The following is a 17486-nucleotide window of genomic DNA, read 5'->3' on the forward strand; positions in this document are numbered from 1 at the left end:
CACTCCCCAAAAGTGAAGTTAAACTCCCTAACACTTCTCGCTTCCCCAAACAAAGGAACTAAAAGTGCTTTCCGCTGTCATTTAGAGCTCGCCTCCGGCGCAGTTTCTCCGGCCCGACGACTCACCCCCCCACACACCGGTCGCCTTCTGCCAAGGCGAGAGCAGCCACCCCGCCTCGAGCGTCGTCGGGCTCTGGCCGCGAGGACACGCGCCCCAGGCCCGCGCGGGGCCGCTCCGAAGACCCCGGCAGCGCCGGCCCCGCCCCGCGTCGGAGCCTCGATCCCCGGTGCCCTGTCCGCCGGGCGACCCCACCAGCCCGCCACCTCCGTGCACCCGCCCGGCCTCCTGTCCCCGTCCCCGGGGCGCGCGTCCCGCCGGCCGTGACCTTCCTGCCGCCCTGCTATCCCGAGCGGGCCGGGCCCGGGTCCGCTCACCTTCGTCCAGCAGCCGCTCGAGGTGGTTGAAGATCCCGCAGAAGTTGGGCAGGCTGCTCATGAGCTTCTTGTCGTTCATCAGCTGCATCAGGTAATCCGGGGTGGGCTTCGGCTTCTCCTTCGTTTCCATTTCCCCGACCATATTCCAGGCTCCGCCGCTCACTCCGCCCGCCGCCGCCGCCGCCGCCGCCGCCGCCGCGGGAGAGGAGGGAGGGGCGCGGGCGAGTCCCGGCCGCCGGCCGCTCGGGACGCCGCGTCCCGCCGCGCGCCGACTCCCGCTCCGGCTCCCGCGCCGAGCCCCGGGGCGGCCGGCCCCGCGCGCCCGCCCGCCCCTCGCAGGCACTTTCCGCGGCCCCGCGCTCCCTGCCGCTCCCGGCGCCCTGCCGGGTCCTTCGGAGGCTGGCGGCGCGGGCGGGTCTCGGCCGTGCGGGTGCGGTACGGGTGCGGGCCGCCGCGCCGCGAGAGAGCCGGGCCGCCGCCGGGGTCTGTTGCGCCGCCGCCTGCGCTGCGCTCGGGTCTCTCTGCCGTGCCCGCCGCGGCGCTCTGCCGCTCCGCCGCGCGCCGACTGCGCTCCTCCTCTTCCTCCTCCTCCTCTCCTCCTCCTCACTCACTTGGCGGCGGAGTTCGCCTCAGTTCAGGCGGCGCAGCCAGCGGCGGGGGGGAGGGGCGGCGGGAGGCCGGGGGCGGGCGGCGGGCGGGGCCGCGCAGGGCGGCCGTTAAGGGCCCGGCCGGCTGGCGCGCTCCCGTTCCGCGCCCCTCCCGCGCCCCCGGCCCGGCCGCCAGCGCCGTGCTCCCCCCGCCTGCTCCTGCGGGCCGACCGGCACTGGACAGTACGGGGTCCGCTGCCGCCCCCGCGCTCCTGTCACCCCGGGCCGCGGGCGCGGTCTGCCGGGTGCGTTTAGAGAGAGAAATTGCGGCGGGACGCGCCGGTATAGTGCTCGCCACCGCCTGAGCTTCGCGTCCCCGCCTGTTACTATAGTTTTGTTTTGGGGGGTTTTTTTGTTTTGTTTTGTTTAAAATAACCCCTCCTCTACTGCTACCCCCCAAGAAAAGATTTTTTTTTTTTTTTAACGTCCTGTTGCTTCACTGGGGACTCGCGGGGTGGGCGTCACGTGGCCCGACACGTAGCCATGGGGTCCGAGAGCGCGTGCGCGCGTCAAGGCCGGTGGCCACGCCCCTTCCGAGGGTCGCCCCGCCTTGCCGGGGCCGCGAGCGCGCAGTGGGGGGAGGGGCGAGCCCGGAGCGCGCCTGCGTGGGGCGAGGTCGGGGGTGGCTGCCGAAGGCCCCTGAGGTCGGGGCTGGTGGCCCCGCCCCGCACGCCTTGGCCGTCGGACCAGCTTTGGCGCCGAGGAGGGCGAGTCCGGGAGGGTCGAGGAAGGACTACGCAGCTTGTCCAGGCGCCAGTGTTCCTCTCTGCAGGACCTCGCCGGGCCCGCGGGTCCCCCCTGTCACCGGTGGATTCCAGCGTGACGGTCCTCCCGTCGGCTCGGCTCATTGCGGGGGCTAGAAAGCGGCCTGAGGGCGGCGGGGCGCGGCCAGACGGCGCCCAGAGAGGGGCGAGCTTCGGCAGCGGCCCGTTATTCGGCAAACAAATCACAGAAGTGAGCCCAGCGGCGCGCCGAGTAACGAGAGGAGCGTGCACAGCGTCTGCAGTGCTGCGCTTCGTGATGGCCTCGCTGTTGCCCGTTGACAGGAAGTCGCAAGAGCGAATAAAGAGGCTGTAACAGTTGGAAAAGCCGAAGTCATTGTTTAATTTTACAAACTTGAAAAAAATAATACAGTGAGCAAGAGGTTTTTCTATACTGTGTGATGGATTTCAGATATTTGAGAAACAATTTTCTGAAGTGCATCCTTGAACTCTTCTTTGACGTGTAAAAGTTGTCAGTCCCTAAAGCTGCATCTAGGTTTTATTGCAAGTTCTTTAAAACATGTTCAATTAATGTAGACACAGTCATTTAATGCCAATCATTATGAGAATTATACACGGCTGAAATTTTGTTAATCATATCTTAACTGTTTTAACTGAACTGAAGTGGTTTTTTTTGTTAAATTTTGTTTTACACAAATTCTGAAAAACATTTCTGCGTCTGTGTTGTACTGAAGGTACCAAAGGAATTGGAAACAAATTTAATGATCAGTAGCTCTGACTTTTTTACTTAAAGATCAATGAGATTTCTTTTCTAAATTAAGTTACTTTAATAGAGGAAATGGAATTGCCTTGGTGGACAAAGTTTAAATCATGTAACTCTTCAAATATATTAAATTTCTCGACATTCATAACTCCTGGGCCGGGGATTTAGCTCAGTGGTTCCGCCGCCTGCCTCACAAGCGCAAGGTCCTGAGTTAGATCCCCAGTACCAAAAAAAAATTGGGGCCGGGCCTGGGATTTAGCTCAGTGGTTTCGCCCCCTGCTGCACAAGCCAGGGACCCGAGTTCGATCCCCGGTACCAAAAAAAAAAAAAAAAAAATTGTGCCCGCCTCCATCCCGGGCTCCTAGGGCAGAGAACCTCAGCCGGTCCCAGCACCCGGAGTCATAGTTGTCTTAATTATGCTTAAAGGTAGAAATGTGTAAAAACAGTAGCAATTTGATCAAAAAGCTGACTTATCCTTAAGTACTGTAAACTATGCTTTTTCAGTATGTTAAGAAAAGATAGCTTTAAAAGATTTTGATGCTGAATTAACTCATTTGCTCAGCTTGTGTAAAAGATGCAGCTCCTGTTCTTGGTTTATTCATTTCTTAAGCCTCTAGGCCTTGTGCTGAATGTTTTACCTATGTATTGAAGTTACTCATTAGAACAACCTTGTGGTTTTTTTCCTATCAAAAACTGAAGAAAGAAAAGGGTGAGTAGCTTGGCCAAGACTATAGTTAATGAGTCCTGACTGTTATTCAAATTCAATTATATTTTATTCTAGAGCTTATGTTCTTTGCCTTTTGACCAACCCTATCCAATAAATCATCGAACCTTATGATAGAGTTCCACCATTTTGGACTCAAGAAACTGCATGTTCAAAAGGCTCAACTGCTTTTTATAATCATATTTTATAATCAGATTGAAACACAAAGAACAGCGACAGACACTGTTCATTTCCCATGTACTATATTAGTCCCTTACAGTTACAGCATTTAACTATAGTAATAGCTATTATGTGTTGCCTTTTCAAATATATGTAGATTACTTATCTGCTTACAGTTCTTCAATGGTTTCTTCTTTCAAGAAAAAATAATCCAAAGAGTTTACCAAGGCCTGTGATACTCCACATAATTTGAGTCCCTGCCCATTGCCGTCCTCCCCCAACTCCTGGACTCCTGCCCCTTAACATGCCCACCATGCTGTCCTGCTCCATGATCTTACCTAGTGTTTCCTCTCCTTGGAAAGCTTGCCTCCACGTGTGTGCAATGCCTGCTCCCACACTCTCTGGGCTTCCCTTAACACCCTGTGTAAGTGCGTGCCGGCACACACAAACTGCTTTCATTTTTCTTACTGCCTTTAATTCCTTCATAGCACTTTTCACTTACCACCTCCTATCTGTAGGGTCAGTTTGCTACCACACTGAGTTCCACTGAGAGCAGGAGCTTTACTTCTTTTTGGAATTCCTAGCACTCAGAACAGCACATGTTTAAGTATAGGAACATGTTACCTGTGTGTTCAAAAAAATATCATATCCATTTTGTACTGGGAAGGCCACAAAACTTTCACCTGTCTTACAGCTTTTAATCATTGGCACAAATGTTTGAGGTTTGGCAAAAATAGCAATATTTCAGAGATGAGATAGCTGATTGCTTAGGAGCAGTAAGTAGCTGTTGTAAGCAGAATGGGCCCATACAGGGTGCTACTGTCTCCCTTTTGAGCCACTGACCTATCCCACCTATCTACAGTATCCCTCACTTTTCTCACACACCTGCCTCAGCATTTTAAGTGCATAGTACAGTATAATTACTCAAATATATAAAGGAAATGAGGAATACAAAAATTCTTGGGATATACATGACTTACCTTCAAGCTTACAATTTTAAGAACTAATATAGAAAGGCTTTTTAATTATGTTACAAATATATCACCTTAATACAACATTCAAAATAAGTTGTCCATTAAATATATGTATGGAGTGAACTTCAGGTTGAAGATCCTTGTAAATTTTTTCACTGTGAGAAAGGATGCCACGTATGCTGACCCTTAAAAGTGGTTCCACACTTTAACATCAGTAATTAACCAACAGTGGAAATACATTTTCTGTTATCTGAAATTTCATTCGCTCCATTTATTTATTGGTGTTCTTGACATTTAAAATAGAAAATCACTGTATTCCAAACACTTCTGTCTTCATCACCATGGATTTATTGCAGGAACTAAAATGTTCCTTGGACTTAATATTCAGTGTTTGATGGCTTTTTGTCCCCCATGTTCTTTTTAAAATCCTAAAAGGGAATGAGGCATTCTCAGTATCTAACATAATTGTTTCCTTACTGTCTTAATAGATTTCTTGAGTATCCTTTTAAGTTGTGAGATGGCTTGTCACTTACTATTAGAAAGATTGAATATGACACAATGTAAGTATGGCTGTCTTAGTCTAGTGTATGAGTACCAGTTATATGTATATGTATGTCATTAATCCTGCGGCCCTACAGACTAAGCTTAGAGTTAATAGCATGGATATTTGAAAAAACACATCACTTCCAAAGAAAGGCTAAGGCAAAATGCTGTAAGAATGGCTGTGAGTACCATTCCACTGCCTGGAAGCCACAAGACTGCACTGAGAAGGGTGTTTGACCTGGTGGTTGAGGGAAGAAAGTACTAAGGGAGGGCAGTGACAAAAACTTGGAAACTGGAAAAGTACCAGGCTGTAGGGTAGGAGTTTCTCTTGATGCCAGAATTTGTTTATAGATGAAGGGCCTTGGGAATTTTTTTTTAATGCGAGGAAATGAATCAATCAAATAGCAACATGGAATCCTTTCAGTGAGGCATAGTTATATCTCAGTGCAAATATAGCATTTGTAAAATGAAAGGTTTTTCCCTATTCAGGCACTCCAGTGTTAATTGTGCTGCTTTTTTAAACCACTAACATGATACTTCCAGATGTAGTACTAACATTTGACCTAAACCACTGCACAGCGGTTAAATGTTAACTGAGGGTGTAAAGTTTCTACTCATTGACCCTAAATGAAACTTTAGAAGTAAAAATACATTCAGCCAAGATACAGGCCCTTGTGCCATGTAATCAGACCTTCGTTCCATGTTTAAACAATCTCCAGCTAAAAAGTAACTTAATTATAGGACTATGAGTGAATTCAAAATGCATTTTGTTTTTATCAACTTTCAGACTTGTGGTTTTATGATTGCAAAACAGTTTCAGTAGTGTTCCCCTGGATTGAATTAATTTGTCATTTACTTCTTTCAGGATGTAGATCCATCAGGGTGAATCTCTAGATATTTTAACATATTAACCAGATATATTTGATTCATAGTCTGTGAGTTAGTTTTAAATGGCTAATGTGGGGAAACATTTTACAAACAAGGGAAATAACTACTCATGTCCCAGATATTTAGTCAAATGCCATTATTCTTAACTAAAATTTAAGTTAGAGACTGAGTAAATTTTTCCAGTGATTTCTCCATACATGTGCTTTATAAACTGAGTTTCTAATGCAACCATGGAGAGACGGAAAGGAGGACCAACAGTTGTAGAGTCCCTATGAAGGGCCAGGCAATTCAGTTAATGAGTATTGGACACCACTGACTTAATAATTATCCCCATTTGATAGCTGAAAAAGCAGAGGCACAAAGGGTTAACTAACAAAGTGACTCATATCTGACAGCCAATTAAATTCTGGTGACAGGATTCTACACTTTCAAAGTCCTTAATGACTTGGGACATACTGCTGCCCTTTTTGTAAGTTAAATTCAGATGCCTTGGAGCTGTTGTCTTTTAATGACTGAAATAGCTGTCATCTTTTGAGTCTTTTTTTTTTTACTCAGTATTCATGATATTGGATCTTCTTAAACATTAAGCTCTTGTATCTAATTGAAATACTGCTGGTGTTGTATAAAGAAAGAAGGGCGAATGGGGTTTGCTCACACCTGTAATCCCAGGGCTCTGGGAGGATGAGACAGAAAGACTGTAAATTTGAGCCCAGCCTGGGCAACTTAGCCACTTAGCAAGACCTTGTCTAAAAACAAAACAAAATTTAAAGGCTGGGGTGTAGCTCAATGCAAAGGCCTTAGGTTCAACTCCTGGTACTGGGTATTTAAAAAAAATCCTCATTGGTTGTCTTCTAACAAGCTGTGAAACACTGAACAAGTAATTCCATCTATCTGAAAGTTGAACTAATTGATCTTGGAAAATCTGATTCTGAATAAAATGTCCTCATTGAGATCAACAAATTGACTTTGTGGTAGTTTCATTTCTGTGCAAAACACTATATACAGTTGGGTGAGTGATCATGTGATGCCAATAAAAAAGTCTTTAGGTATTCAGTTCTGCACTCCTTTTTGAAATTTTTAAAAATCATTTAAAGGATTTTGTTCCCCTTAGGCAATAACATATACTTAGCAGAAATTTTCATAATTTCCAAGAGTTAACACCAACCCTTCTAGGTTTTCTTTTGGGGGGGGGGACAATACATTACAACTTAATAAAAAATGGAATGCTAAAATCCTTCATTTGGCTGGGTAAGGTGGCACACACCTGTTAATTCAGCTCTCATAGCTAAGGCAAGAGAATCACAGGTTTGAAGCCACCCTGAATAATTTTATAAGACCATGTTTCAAAATAAAATGTAAAAAAGCTGGGCGTTGAGGGGGGACTGGCTATATAACAGGCCCTGGAATCAATCCTTGGAATTGGGGCCATCATCCGGAATTCTTACTGAACAAACTTACTACAAGTAGAACATAAAAACTTCCTGGAAGGTTAGAATCCCTTTCTATTCTTAAAATGCTTTCTTAATAAGTAGTCCACTTTTAATAATTATTTGTTTAAATAAACAAAAAAATATAGGAAAACACAGACATACTTGGAATCCAAGGATGCAAGAAGCTGTGTAAGCTGCTCACAGTTCCTTTCCCTTCAGTGACCAGGGAAGATAGGAGAGGCTGGCAAGGGGCTCAGTGATACCCTGTATTCAGTTTTTGCACAATGATTGGAGTGTGAGAGAGATTGCTCTCAGTAGGAAGCATACTATTTGAGGTGACTGGGCCAGAGTATCCCAGAATCCAGTCCCCTGAATCTGTAACAGGTCGGAAGTGAGTACCTCTTGGTGTATGTGTGGAACTGGGGATTGAACCCAGGACTATTATACTGAGTTACATTCACAGTCCTCTTTTTATTTTTTATTTTGAGACAAGATCTTGCCAAGTTACTAAATTGCCTAGGCAGAGCTCAAACTTGTAAACCTCTTGCCTTAGCCTCCCAGACTGCTAGGATTACAGGGATGTGCCACCATCCCCAGCTATACCTCGTATTTTACCATTAAAGAGGCTCCTAAAAAGACATTTTCTCCAAATCACTTTTGATTTATTACTTATTTGGATGTGGGATTAAAACCAACTGTTCACAAAGCTGATATTCAATAGCTTTATCAGTTTTTTAATTTGAAGTATTTTCACACCACTGAGTGAACAGTCACTACACTTAGCCAAACTCCTCAGCCCTCTCCCAGAGCCCCAGAGACTCTCTCCAGAACCCAGCAGCCACAATAAAGCCTGGCACCTTGCCCCATCCAGAGCTAGCAGGCATTCTGGTCATCCCACTTGTTAAGGTTATATCAGTCTTTTTACATATTTAGAAAATTATTTTATTTCATATTTTCATGTCCAATGAACTCACGTTTACTAGTTTTTACTAACTACAATGAAAATGGATTATAGTTTATCTAAAATATGGCATACAGGTTCAATTTTAGAATAAAGATTAATGAAAATCATGTTTATCCTGTTACAGTGAAACACCAAAACCTTCAGTGTTACTTTCTGTTTTCTCCCAAATAATGCTAAGGAACAGGTGGTTGCCACAACTGAGAAATTATTACTCATCCTTATAATAAACTTTTTATATTTCATACCAAAAGAGTATGTCTGTTCTTCTTTCATCAGTCCTGTATAGCCATTCTTGTTCCTTTGCTGAGCTATACAAGGAACACTGATGACACCAGCATTTACTATTTCCTAATTATTCTGTCTAAGCCCATCTGTAAAAATGCATCACAGTTACATTTTATAGATCTGCCTGGGCCACCAACTTGATTAATTGGAATTAATTACATTGTGTTTTTCTGAATATCCATTGGTAGTAAGTAAGCATTGTTTTTAGATGGAAGGAAATAAAATGTGGTGTGGTAAAATGAGTAACACTTTTTGTCTAACAAGTTCTAAAATGTGTGCCCTATTTTTATAGTGTGAGCCTGGAATTAAGTAGTAGTGAGAAACTGCAAAGCTAAAACTGTGACAGCCCATGGATGGGGCTTTGCCAGTGATGGTAGTAGCATTCTCTGTTCAGGTAAAGCTGTTGGAGGAGCAGAAAGACTGAGGAGGGAATTAGGAAAATAAACTATTGAATTGTGAAATCAGTAAAGAGAAAAAGAACTTGGATAGAGGTGTTTAAAGACCTTCTGGTAACTCTCCCATCAGCTGACATGCCAACACTAAGCCTCAGCCTCCTCTAGTTCCTCATGGGTGGCCAGGCTGCTGGTGGCAGAGGCAGCAAGCCCTCTCAGTGCCAGGTCCCTGACCTCTGGGGACCTACAGCCAAACTTGACTTTCTCCTCTCTGTCAGCTGACCAGGTTTCAACATTTCAGCTGGTCCCATGCCTGTTTTCATGAAGGCACACTTGCACTTGACCAGACAGCCCAGCCAGGCCCCGTCACTCTGAACCAGGTCAGGGAGCAGATATGATGCGTAAGACAGTAAAAGGCAGGCTGGGCCCAAGTCAGGGCTACTCAGGTGCCAGACCTCTAGAGGAAGGAAGCCTTTCATGTTTGGGCTTGGACAACTGGTTTGTTCCCTTCTCATAAGTGCTTCCCTCTGCACTGTTAAAATAGGATATAATAATACCTTAGCCCACAACACAGCCATCTGCCAAGGCTGTAGATCTGCTTCTCCCAGATGATGTGGGCGAAGTGCCCTTAAACCCTGAGCAATGAGAAATAGTTCTCCTAAGAGTGTGCAGCTTAGCAGGAGTCCAGAGAGGCAGCTGAAGAAGCCACAGTTAAATCCTGGTCCTGCTACTTACAAGAAGTACTGAAAGTATCTCTGCCTCTCTTTTGTCACCTGTGAAATGGGATGCTGTGACACAAGGATATTAAGATTACATGAGCCCGGGCCGGGGATTTAGCTCAGTGGTTCTGCCGCCTGTCTCAAAAGCACAAGGACCCCAGTTCGATCCCTGGTACCAAAAAAAAAAAGATTACATGAGCCCATGAACCTGTGAGCCCAGCAAAATGCCTAGTACACACACACACACACACACACACACACGGAGAAGGCTTCCCTGAATGGCATCATTTTAAAAAGTGAAGAGAGTAAAATCTGGATAGTGCTCAGATTTATCAATGCATATATACTTTGGAATGTGTGTAAGTATCTTTATGTATATTGCAATCTTATCCACAAAAAGTATTCAGTCATGTGTTTTCTGCTGCTTCCTATTGCACAAACTGTTTCCTGTTCCCAGGACTGCTGACACTAGGAAGTAAAAGGATAAACAGCCTGACAAAAAGGAGCCTATATCTCAAGCTGCTGTCTGGTCAGCAACAACAGTTTCTCTGAAGCTGCCCTCAGGCCTCCACACTCTCCAAGCCCTGGTTTTCAGATGCAGGCAGGAGAAGCAGCTCCTTAGTAGTAGAAGAGAGGGAAGAGACCACCCCACCCCCTTCTACCCTGCCCTAGCAGCATCTGACCTGTTGGTGAAAGGGGTTAGAAGATCACATCTTCTGGAAGGTTCAGGATCTGGATGGACAGACCTCCAAGACCTGCTGGGTTTATTTGATGCCTGCATGAACTCCTTTGTGATGCTGCAGCACTGAGGGCTACAGTGAGCCAGCTCAAGGGCTCTCTGAGAACCCTGCCCCCCACCCCGCCCCGGGCACCACAGCCACAAGGGCAGGCTAGAAAGGAGCCCTAAGGGTGTCTGACTTACCTGCCCACTCAGTGAAACCATGCTTCCTTTTAATCACACCAGACATTTGGCAAGCAATAGCACCAAGCACACTTTAAAAAAAAAAAAATCAGAAACCATGGGGAAAAAATAGCTCTTGTTTTGAGGAACTTAAAAGTCTGAGAGTAGGGTGGGAGGAGACAGAAATGTACATAGTCACAGGTGGCTTCTGCAAGTTCATTTTATTAGATCATACATGATGCTACGAACAATGGGGACTTCCTCTAGGTTCCCAGACCTTCCCTACAGGGAACTTCATCTCTCCCAGTAAATGCCCTACAATCTCATGGTCCCTGAGACTATGACTTCCATTGCCTTCTGTCTGTACCACTACTTAGCACCAAAGCCACACAAAACATTTTACCAGTGGGCCCAAGCAAAGGCCTGGACACACATAATTAAATCAAGGTAGCTGAACAGAAGAGGATGAGGAGGAACAGTAGCAGCAGCTTTCAAATACAGTAAACAGTTAGTTTCAAGACTCAATTATGAGTCTGGCTTCAGAGGCAGCCACACACTCCATTGTAATACTAACACTGAACAGAATTTGTACTTGCATCTTGTTTTCTTGCTCACCAAAGGCCACACTATCAATAGGTACCTCAGGATATGATTCAGTCTGCTATAATTGAATCCTGACTTTATAAGGTACTTAGTAAGAATTTTTGTCTCAAGATCTATTTTTACAAAAATAATTATTGTAACTTGTATACAATGATTATGCAATAAATAAGGGTGATGCTATAGACCAGTGGTGGCAAACCTGTGGCACACATACCACAATGGGCTCTTAGTATCATTCGAAGTTCTAAAAGGTTTGCCATCATTGCTATAGACCATCACAGAAAGATTAAATGGCCTGTTTTTACACCAGATTTCCCCAAGGCAAAATCTTCCTCATATGACTGTGCTGTAATGAATACCACAACTCTGAACTCTGAAACTCTGAGCACATACCCCCACACCCACAAGCCTCGAGTTCAGCAGGTACTCCCTGGCTCTTTTTCTATTCTGTCTGTCATCGTGTGCATCTGAGGGTCAGTTTCCATCAGCCCCATGGCCTCAGAGAGTCTCAGAGAGGCCATGAGTTAATCATGAAACTTGCTAGTATGATATAATAGGATTTCTTGGGCCAGGGATGTAGCTCAGCAGTGCAACGCCTGCTTGGCAATCACCTTGAGTTAGATTTTCCATAACAAAAACAAAGAAAAAGACAAAAAAATGCCCCTTAAAAATGATATAGTAGGATTTCTTACTTATAATGTATTTGTACTAGCACCATGATGTGTATACCCTATAACTTTTTTTTATTACACATCATTGAACTTCCTCAATATAAAACTTTGCCATCATCTTAGTGTAGCTCTTTTATAAATAGCTAATATGAGACTGATAATTACTCAGGCTGGGGATTTAGCTCAGTGGTTCCAGCGCCTGCCTCCCAAGCACAAGGTCCTGAGTTCGATCTTCGGTACCAAAAAAAATGAGACTGAAAATTACTTACCCTTCAGTTGACATTGTATTCTGGAGTGTTAATTTTGCCTTTGCACCATTCATTCATTCATGATGTCATTCTAGTAAAGAAAATAAAGGGAGATTGCATAAAGAAGAGCAAAAGGAAAGAATTTGACAAAGGCAAATTGTCTTTCAACAAATCTGCTTTGCTAGGAAGTGGACCTAAGAGCAGTTTTGTTTTTCCCTAGTTCTAAACACAAAGATGCTACTCCTTACTTGCTAGCTCAATGTTTAACTCCTCCTTCTCTCAACCCCAGAGCATTTATGTGACTATAGTGCTTGTCTGTGTCCTTCAGATTGGTATGGGAAAACTTTAAGATTCTGCACTCTGTTTGAAATCATGTACAAGATCCACATTGTTGAAGAAAAGATCCTAGTTTCTGAATAATGTTAACTCTTAGAAAATATTAGAACACATTCAAACTAAGAAGTTCTTTCAATCTGTTATTTATTTTTTAATTGGAATTGAATCAAATTACTGATCAACTTCAAAAAAATACTCTCATTCATTATATCTTTTCCCTCTTTAAGAATCAAAAGGAGGCCTCCAATCTAGGAAGAAATCTTTATGCCAATTAAACTTGATCTGCACAACAACCAGCAGCTTCTATGACCCAGCAGCTCCATCCACATAGCTCAGGGACCAGTGTTCACCCTTGCCAATGATGAGCCTCCAGTGATTGCAATAGCCATAAAGTGTCTGTGATCCCCAAATCCTTACAAGAGAGATTTGCAAAGCTTGTTGTCTTTCCTTCCTAATTTAATTTACACTGGACTTGTGATAAATTCTTGCAAACATGAATTTCTGTATGACACAGATCTTCCTGGTGGCTGAGAGGCAAGGGCTAGAGGTATGAGAAAAACTGTGTCCTTCCCCTACATCCAAGTACTCTTCCCCCAGCTGCCATCCATTCAGCCCTTTCCTCACCTGTTTTCTTTCTTCTTCAGTGATACCCCAACATTGAGAGACCCATTTCTCCTTTCCAGCTACTCCATGGTCTCTCTACCGGGCCTTTTCTCCCAGTGCCACTCGTTGCAGAGAGGGACAGAGCTTCCCCAACCTCTCTTCATCCCTACTGCTTCCAAAACAAACAAATTATAAAAAGGACAAAGGTGTTTCAGTTATAGAAAGGTCAAACAGTTTTTAAAAATTAGCAATGTTGGGAAAATTATAAGGTTGCTGAAGTATCTCAAAAACTACGAGCAGTGTTTCCCACAGCCTGGCCTCATTTACATTTCAGTAGAGACCTGGGTCAACCACCCAGAATACTTCTGAAACTTTCTTATTAATCTTCTATGTAGTTGGAGGACACTGGCACCTTCTCTGTTATAGGGTTGTGCCTCACTCTTGGAGAGATCAGGCCTAAACCCCAACCTATAACAGAGAAATGCTCTTCCTCCAGCCCTTCAAAGGCTTTCGGGCATCAGGCTACTTGTTCCGACCCTCAGTTTGCCTCATAGTCCTTCAGGGAGCACCTCTGATTGAAGTCTTAGAAACTGTCCTTACTGTACCTCCCCACAGAGACTCTTCTGGAATCTTGAAGGTGCCTTCCAGGAGCCTCCCAGATGTCTCTCTGTTCTGACATGGAGCAGGATGTGACCCTCTTCCTCACTGAATTTAAGTTGGCCTAGTGAAGTAATATGGCATGACGACAAAAGGCTGTCTGCTGTGTAACCTCAGACAGCTTGATCTCAGCAGTCCTCAGTTTTCTCAGCTGCAAAGTGGAGACACCAATAATTCCCACTTTATCATGTAATAGTGAGGAGGAATTCCCCAAGACTTACAAAGCCCTTTGCTCAAATAAAGTGATTGCTCAATAAATAGTGGCTATTCTTATAATCTCTAAGAACACTCAGTTAACACTTTCAAATCTTGTAGGCTCACTGTGAGGTATGGGTATACAAAAGAGAGTAATTGTGCCTTCAACAAGTTTCCAGGGTGGTGAGGGGGGCAAGGGACAAAAATGATAAAGCAATGGACTAGGTTTTTTAATGAGAATATGCTTGGGATCTTTTAGGAACTTTGAACAGAAGCACCTAACTCCACTTGAGGACAAGAACAAGGAAGGCTGTGCAGAGAAAGCTCCTGATGAATGGACCTGAACTGGACAAGACAAGACCAGAAGGGAGTGGCCTCAGGTAAATGGAGTAAGGCTGTCCTGCTAGGAAGATGAGATGTGCAGTCTACAGTGAAGGCTGGTCCTGCTCTCTGGTGACACTTGCCTGGTTCACCAGTTGCCCTCAGATAATAAATGGATCTAGTCTCCTTAAGCCATTAGGAAGAAAAGAAAAAGGCATTCTGGAGTCTGCCTGTGTGACATCTATCTCTCAGCTTCAAAGCCCCACCTCCAGATGACCCTTTCTCTAGGATGTTGTTGTCCTTAAGGTGAGGAGTATGTTAATGATATGACTTCCACTAAGTCTTGGGGGAAGGGGTGCAATGTTGGACATTAAAGCCAGGGCTGCATGCATGCTAGACAAGTTCTATACCACTGAGCTACATCTTTAGCCCTTGAGTGAATCTTTTCTGGCACTACCAAGGCCTTTACAAACCTCTCATTTACCCTTCCCAAGAGCAACCTTGTGTGGTCATCTCATGTTAAATCCTGGCCCCAACAATTTCTAGCTTTGCAACCTGGGGCACATAAGGAACCTCTCTCTGTGCCTGTGTCCTTTTCCAGTGGGGATACTTGTCATACCTCACAGGCTGATGATAAGATGCTATGAGCCAATATGTATGAACAGTCAGCGTAAGACCTCAATAGCTGCTACTACTATGCAGCTACGAGTGCCCCTGGTTTTCTATCCTCTTGCACAGTAGTAGTGGCTGATGAGGCAAAGATTGGTAGTAGTTCACAAAATGATGTTTTTCTTCTTTCTAGGCCCATAATCCACATCTCCCTCCTCTCTTGAAGTTAGGTACAGCCATCTGCTTGAGTTCTAGCCAATAGAATGTGAACTGAGGTGTTATGTACCTCTTCCAGACCTGGGCCATGAATTGGTCTCCCTGTCCTTCTCCATCTCGTCTTCAGCAGGCTAGCTGATATGAGTCCCACAGTGAGTGTGTGAAGAAAGGCCATACTTCAGATATTCCCTTGCACAGTGTATTACCTAGATAAGAAAGAAACTTTTACCACATGTGGACTAGCATGCATTTGACTAGCAGCCTGGCCTACCCTTACCAATACAACAAATATACATTGAGCTCCATGAAGGATCAGCCTTATAGTAGAGTATGGATAGTTACTATCTACCTAGCATCTTCTTCCTCCTCCTCCTCCTCCTCTTCCTCCTTCCCTCTTCTCTCTTGCCTTGTTGGAAATCTCAGCATGATTTTGGTGGCTTAATGTCTCTACCATTAAATTGGGAAGTATTTCACAATGGCCCAAATCGTGTGCCCTTGGCCACAGTGATGAGTTCAAGGGTAGCCACCCGACCCAAGGCAGGCTATCAATCATTGCTACAAGGCTTGCTGATGCTGTCAGGAGAAAAGGGGTCTTTCATTTTTGGTGTGATTGCTGGCCCCAGAAGTGAAAATAGGGATCCTGGTGGCCATGGAAAGAGTTTACCAAAGAAGGAAGCCAACGTGGAAAAAAGCAGAACTAGCACAGAAGAGCATTTCCTTGTCACACCATTTGAACTGTTGCATTCATTATTCAATTCATATTTCCCAGTTACCTTGGTATATAAATCTCCTTTTTGTTTAGTCTGATTAGAACTAGTTTTCACAATACTTAGAGCTGCAAGTTACCAATTTACCACCTGTTCCCCTTGCCACTGATTCCCTTGGGCCTCTGACTCAGGTGCACCCGTCCACCAACACATTACCTGAGAGTGAGAGCAGTATTAACAATCCCATCTTCGTTACACAAAATATTAAAATTCCTTAAATAATAAATGACAGTAATAGGCATGATTTCCACTGAGGAAGCAGGAGTATTAGTCACTCACATGTGATTTCAACTGGTAGCACTCATTTTCAGGAAGGGAGCCCTATTAGTGTGTACTAGAACAACAAAATCCCATTAAAACAAACTCAGTAGAAGTAACCACACTTCTTTCTGTTGCACTGAATTTTTGTCTTCATGAGGATTTTTTTGTTTTGTTTTGATTTTTGTAGTACTAAGGATTGAACCCAGGGCCTTCACAGAGCTACACCCTCAGCCCTCTCCCGCTTTTATTTTTCATTGTGGGACAGGATCTTGCTAAGTTGCCCAGCCCAGGCTGAAATTTGCAGTCCTCCTGCCTCAGCCTCCCAGAGTGCTGTGATTACAGATATGTGTCACCATGGTTGGCTTTAATAAAGATTTCTTAAAATAAGTGATAAATTTGGCAGTTTGGAAATTTTTGCAAATTTCCTCCATAACTATGTTTCTTTCTAATAGAATTTGATGAAAGATATTTCTGTGTTTCTCATTAAAACAAAGTAGTTAGAACCCCCAGAGATGTGCAAAATGGGGAAAAAAATATATAAATGAATTTTTATGATTAGTTATTCAAACTCTCCTCCCAGCCTTCACATCAGTCTTTTGATGATGTATAATCCATTTGCGCAGTCTCCAACACTGTCAAGTACTACCAGGCTTTATTTTCAAATTTTATTTTGAAATTTGTACGTGTAAACCATTCCCTTTTCAAAATGGAGAATTTTCAAAGCCACTTAACTCAGCATTGTTTCTTTCATTCTGGTGAAAGCCAGCCTGGCTATTCGATGTCCAGGTTTTCTTCTTTCATATTCATTTCCTAGCTTTGAGTTCATCATCTCAGTAAAATCACCCTTCGGAAAAAAGACTTTTCTAGACTCATCCTGTCTCTTGAACTTTACCTTCCTTCGTTCACCCTTGCTCTGGACACTCCAGTCCTTCCAAAACCAAGGGCCAAGAGTCCTAACTCCAGGAAGAGTCCAAGAATAAATTTTTTTAAAAGCCTGTTCCTTCTGGGGGAGGGGAGAGTCAGGAATAATTGTTTATGCCCAGACTTTCCTTTAAGGGCTCAAGTTCTGTTAATAGATAGTTGAGGATGGTTACACAACACTGGAAATGTAGTTAAGGTCACTGAGTTGTACAGAGCCAAATCAGTAATTCTTATGAATATTCAGTCACAATAAAAACAAATCTTATTTTTGCTTCCTGTGTTGTATAAATTTGTATAAATTTCTAAATCTAAATGCATCACACATAGGGATGGCAACAAACAAGAATGAAGAAGTCAGTCAAACAGAAAGGGTAATTTTGTACCTCAGAAAAGTGCCGGACAAAACAGCACATATGTCCTTTGCCAACTGTCTTTGGAAAAAAACGGCTCTGTTCGCCCCTGCGCAAGGAGAAAAATTAAAAAAAAAAAAAAAAAAAAAAAAAAGCCGGGCCCTGGGATGGTATGGCCTGGAG

The 17486-nt window shown here is 44.3% G+C and overlaps 2 protein-coding genes and 1 long non-coding RNA gene across 14 annotated transcripts in view; 1 reads left to right on the forward strand and 2 right to left on the reverse strand.

Annotated features, from left to right (window-relative positions):
* Positions 1 to 1055, reverse strand: part of Qki (QKI, KH domain containing RNA binding) — a 148107-nt gene extending 147052 nt beyond the window's left edge. For 6 of the 7 annotated variants that reach the window (XM_087193528.1, XM_087193525.1, XM_087193529.1 and 3 more), the window contains exon 1: positions 435 to 961. In XM_087193528.1, coding sequence (XP_087049654.1) covers positions 435 to 576 — 142 coding nt within the window. In that variant the 5' untranslated portion in view covers positions 577 to 961. Of the gene's footprint in view, positions 1 to 434 lie in introns of all 7 variants that reach the window. The other variant, XM_087193527.1, reaches the window with a different exon arrangement.
* LOC147823349 (uncharacterized) overlaps positions 348 to 17486 on the forward strand; it is a 31527-nt gene continuing 14388 nt past the window's right edge. For 3 of the 5 annotated variants that reach the window (XR_015444067.1, XR_015444068.1, XR_015444066.1), the window contains exons 1-2: positions 348 to 525; positions 14118 to 14485. This is a non-coding gene — a long non-coding RNA (uncharacterized LOC147823349). Of the gene's footprint in view, positions 526 to 14117; positions 17458 to 17486 lie in introns of those variants that run through there. The other 2 variants (XR_015444065.1, XR_015444064.1) reach the window with 2 other exon arrangements.
* Positions 1217 to 15209, reverse strand: LOC147823350 (uncharacterized). Of its 2 annotated transcripts, none has more exons than XM_087193535.1 (4): positions 15075 to 15209; positions 13028 to 13175; positions 12089 to 12158; positions 1217 to 2152 (listed from the first exon to the last, which is right to left on the reverse strand). In XM_087193535.1, exons 3-4 carry the CDS (start codon positions 12139 to 12141, stop codon positions 1591 to 1593), a joined length of 615 nt encoding a protein of 204 aa, XP_087049661.1. In that variant the 5' UTR covers positions 12142 to 12158; positions 13028 to 13175; positions 15075 to 15209; the 3' UTR covers positions 1217 to 1590. The 2 variants fall into 2 exon arrangements, with proteins under 2 accessions (XP_087049661.1, XP_087049662.1); XM_087193536.1 differs by having other exon boundaries at positions 13028 to 13178; positions 15075 to 15204.

This window comes from Heterocephalus glaber, unplaced genomic scaffold, assembly GCF_053883595.1.
Source record: "Heterocephalus glaber isolate CG9 unplaced genomic scaffold, H.glaber_assembly_v1.0 deba00001593, whole genome shotgun sequence".
Lineage (NCBI taxonomy): Eukaryota > Metazoa > Chordata > Mammalia > Rodentia > Bathyergidae > Heterocephalus > Heterocephalus glaber.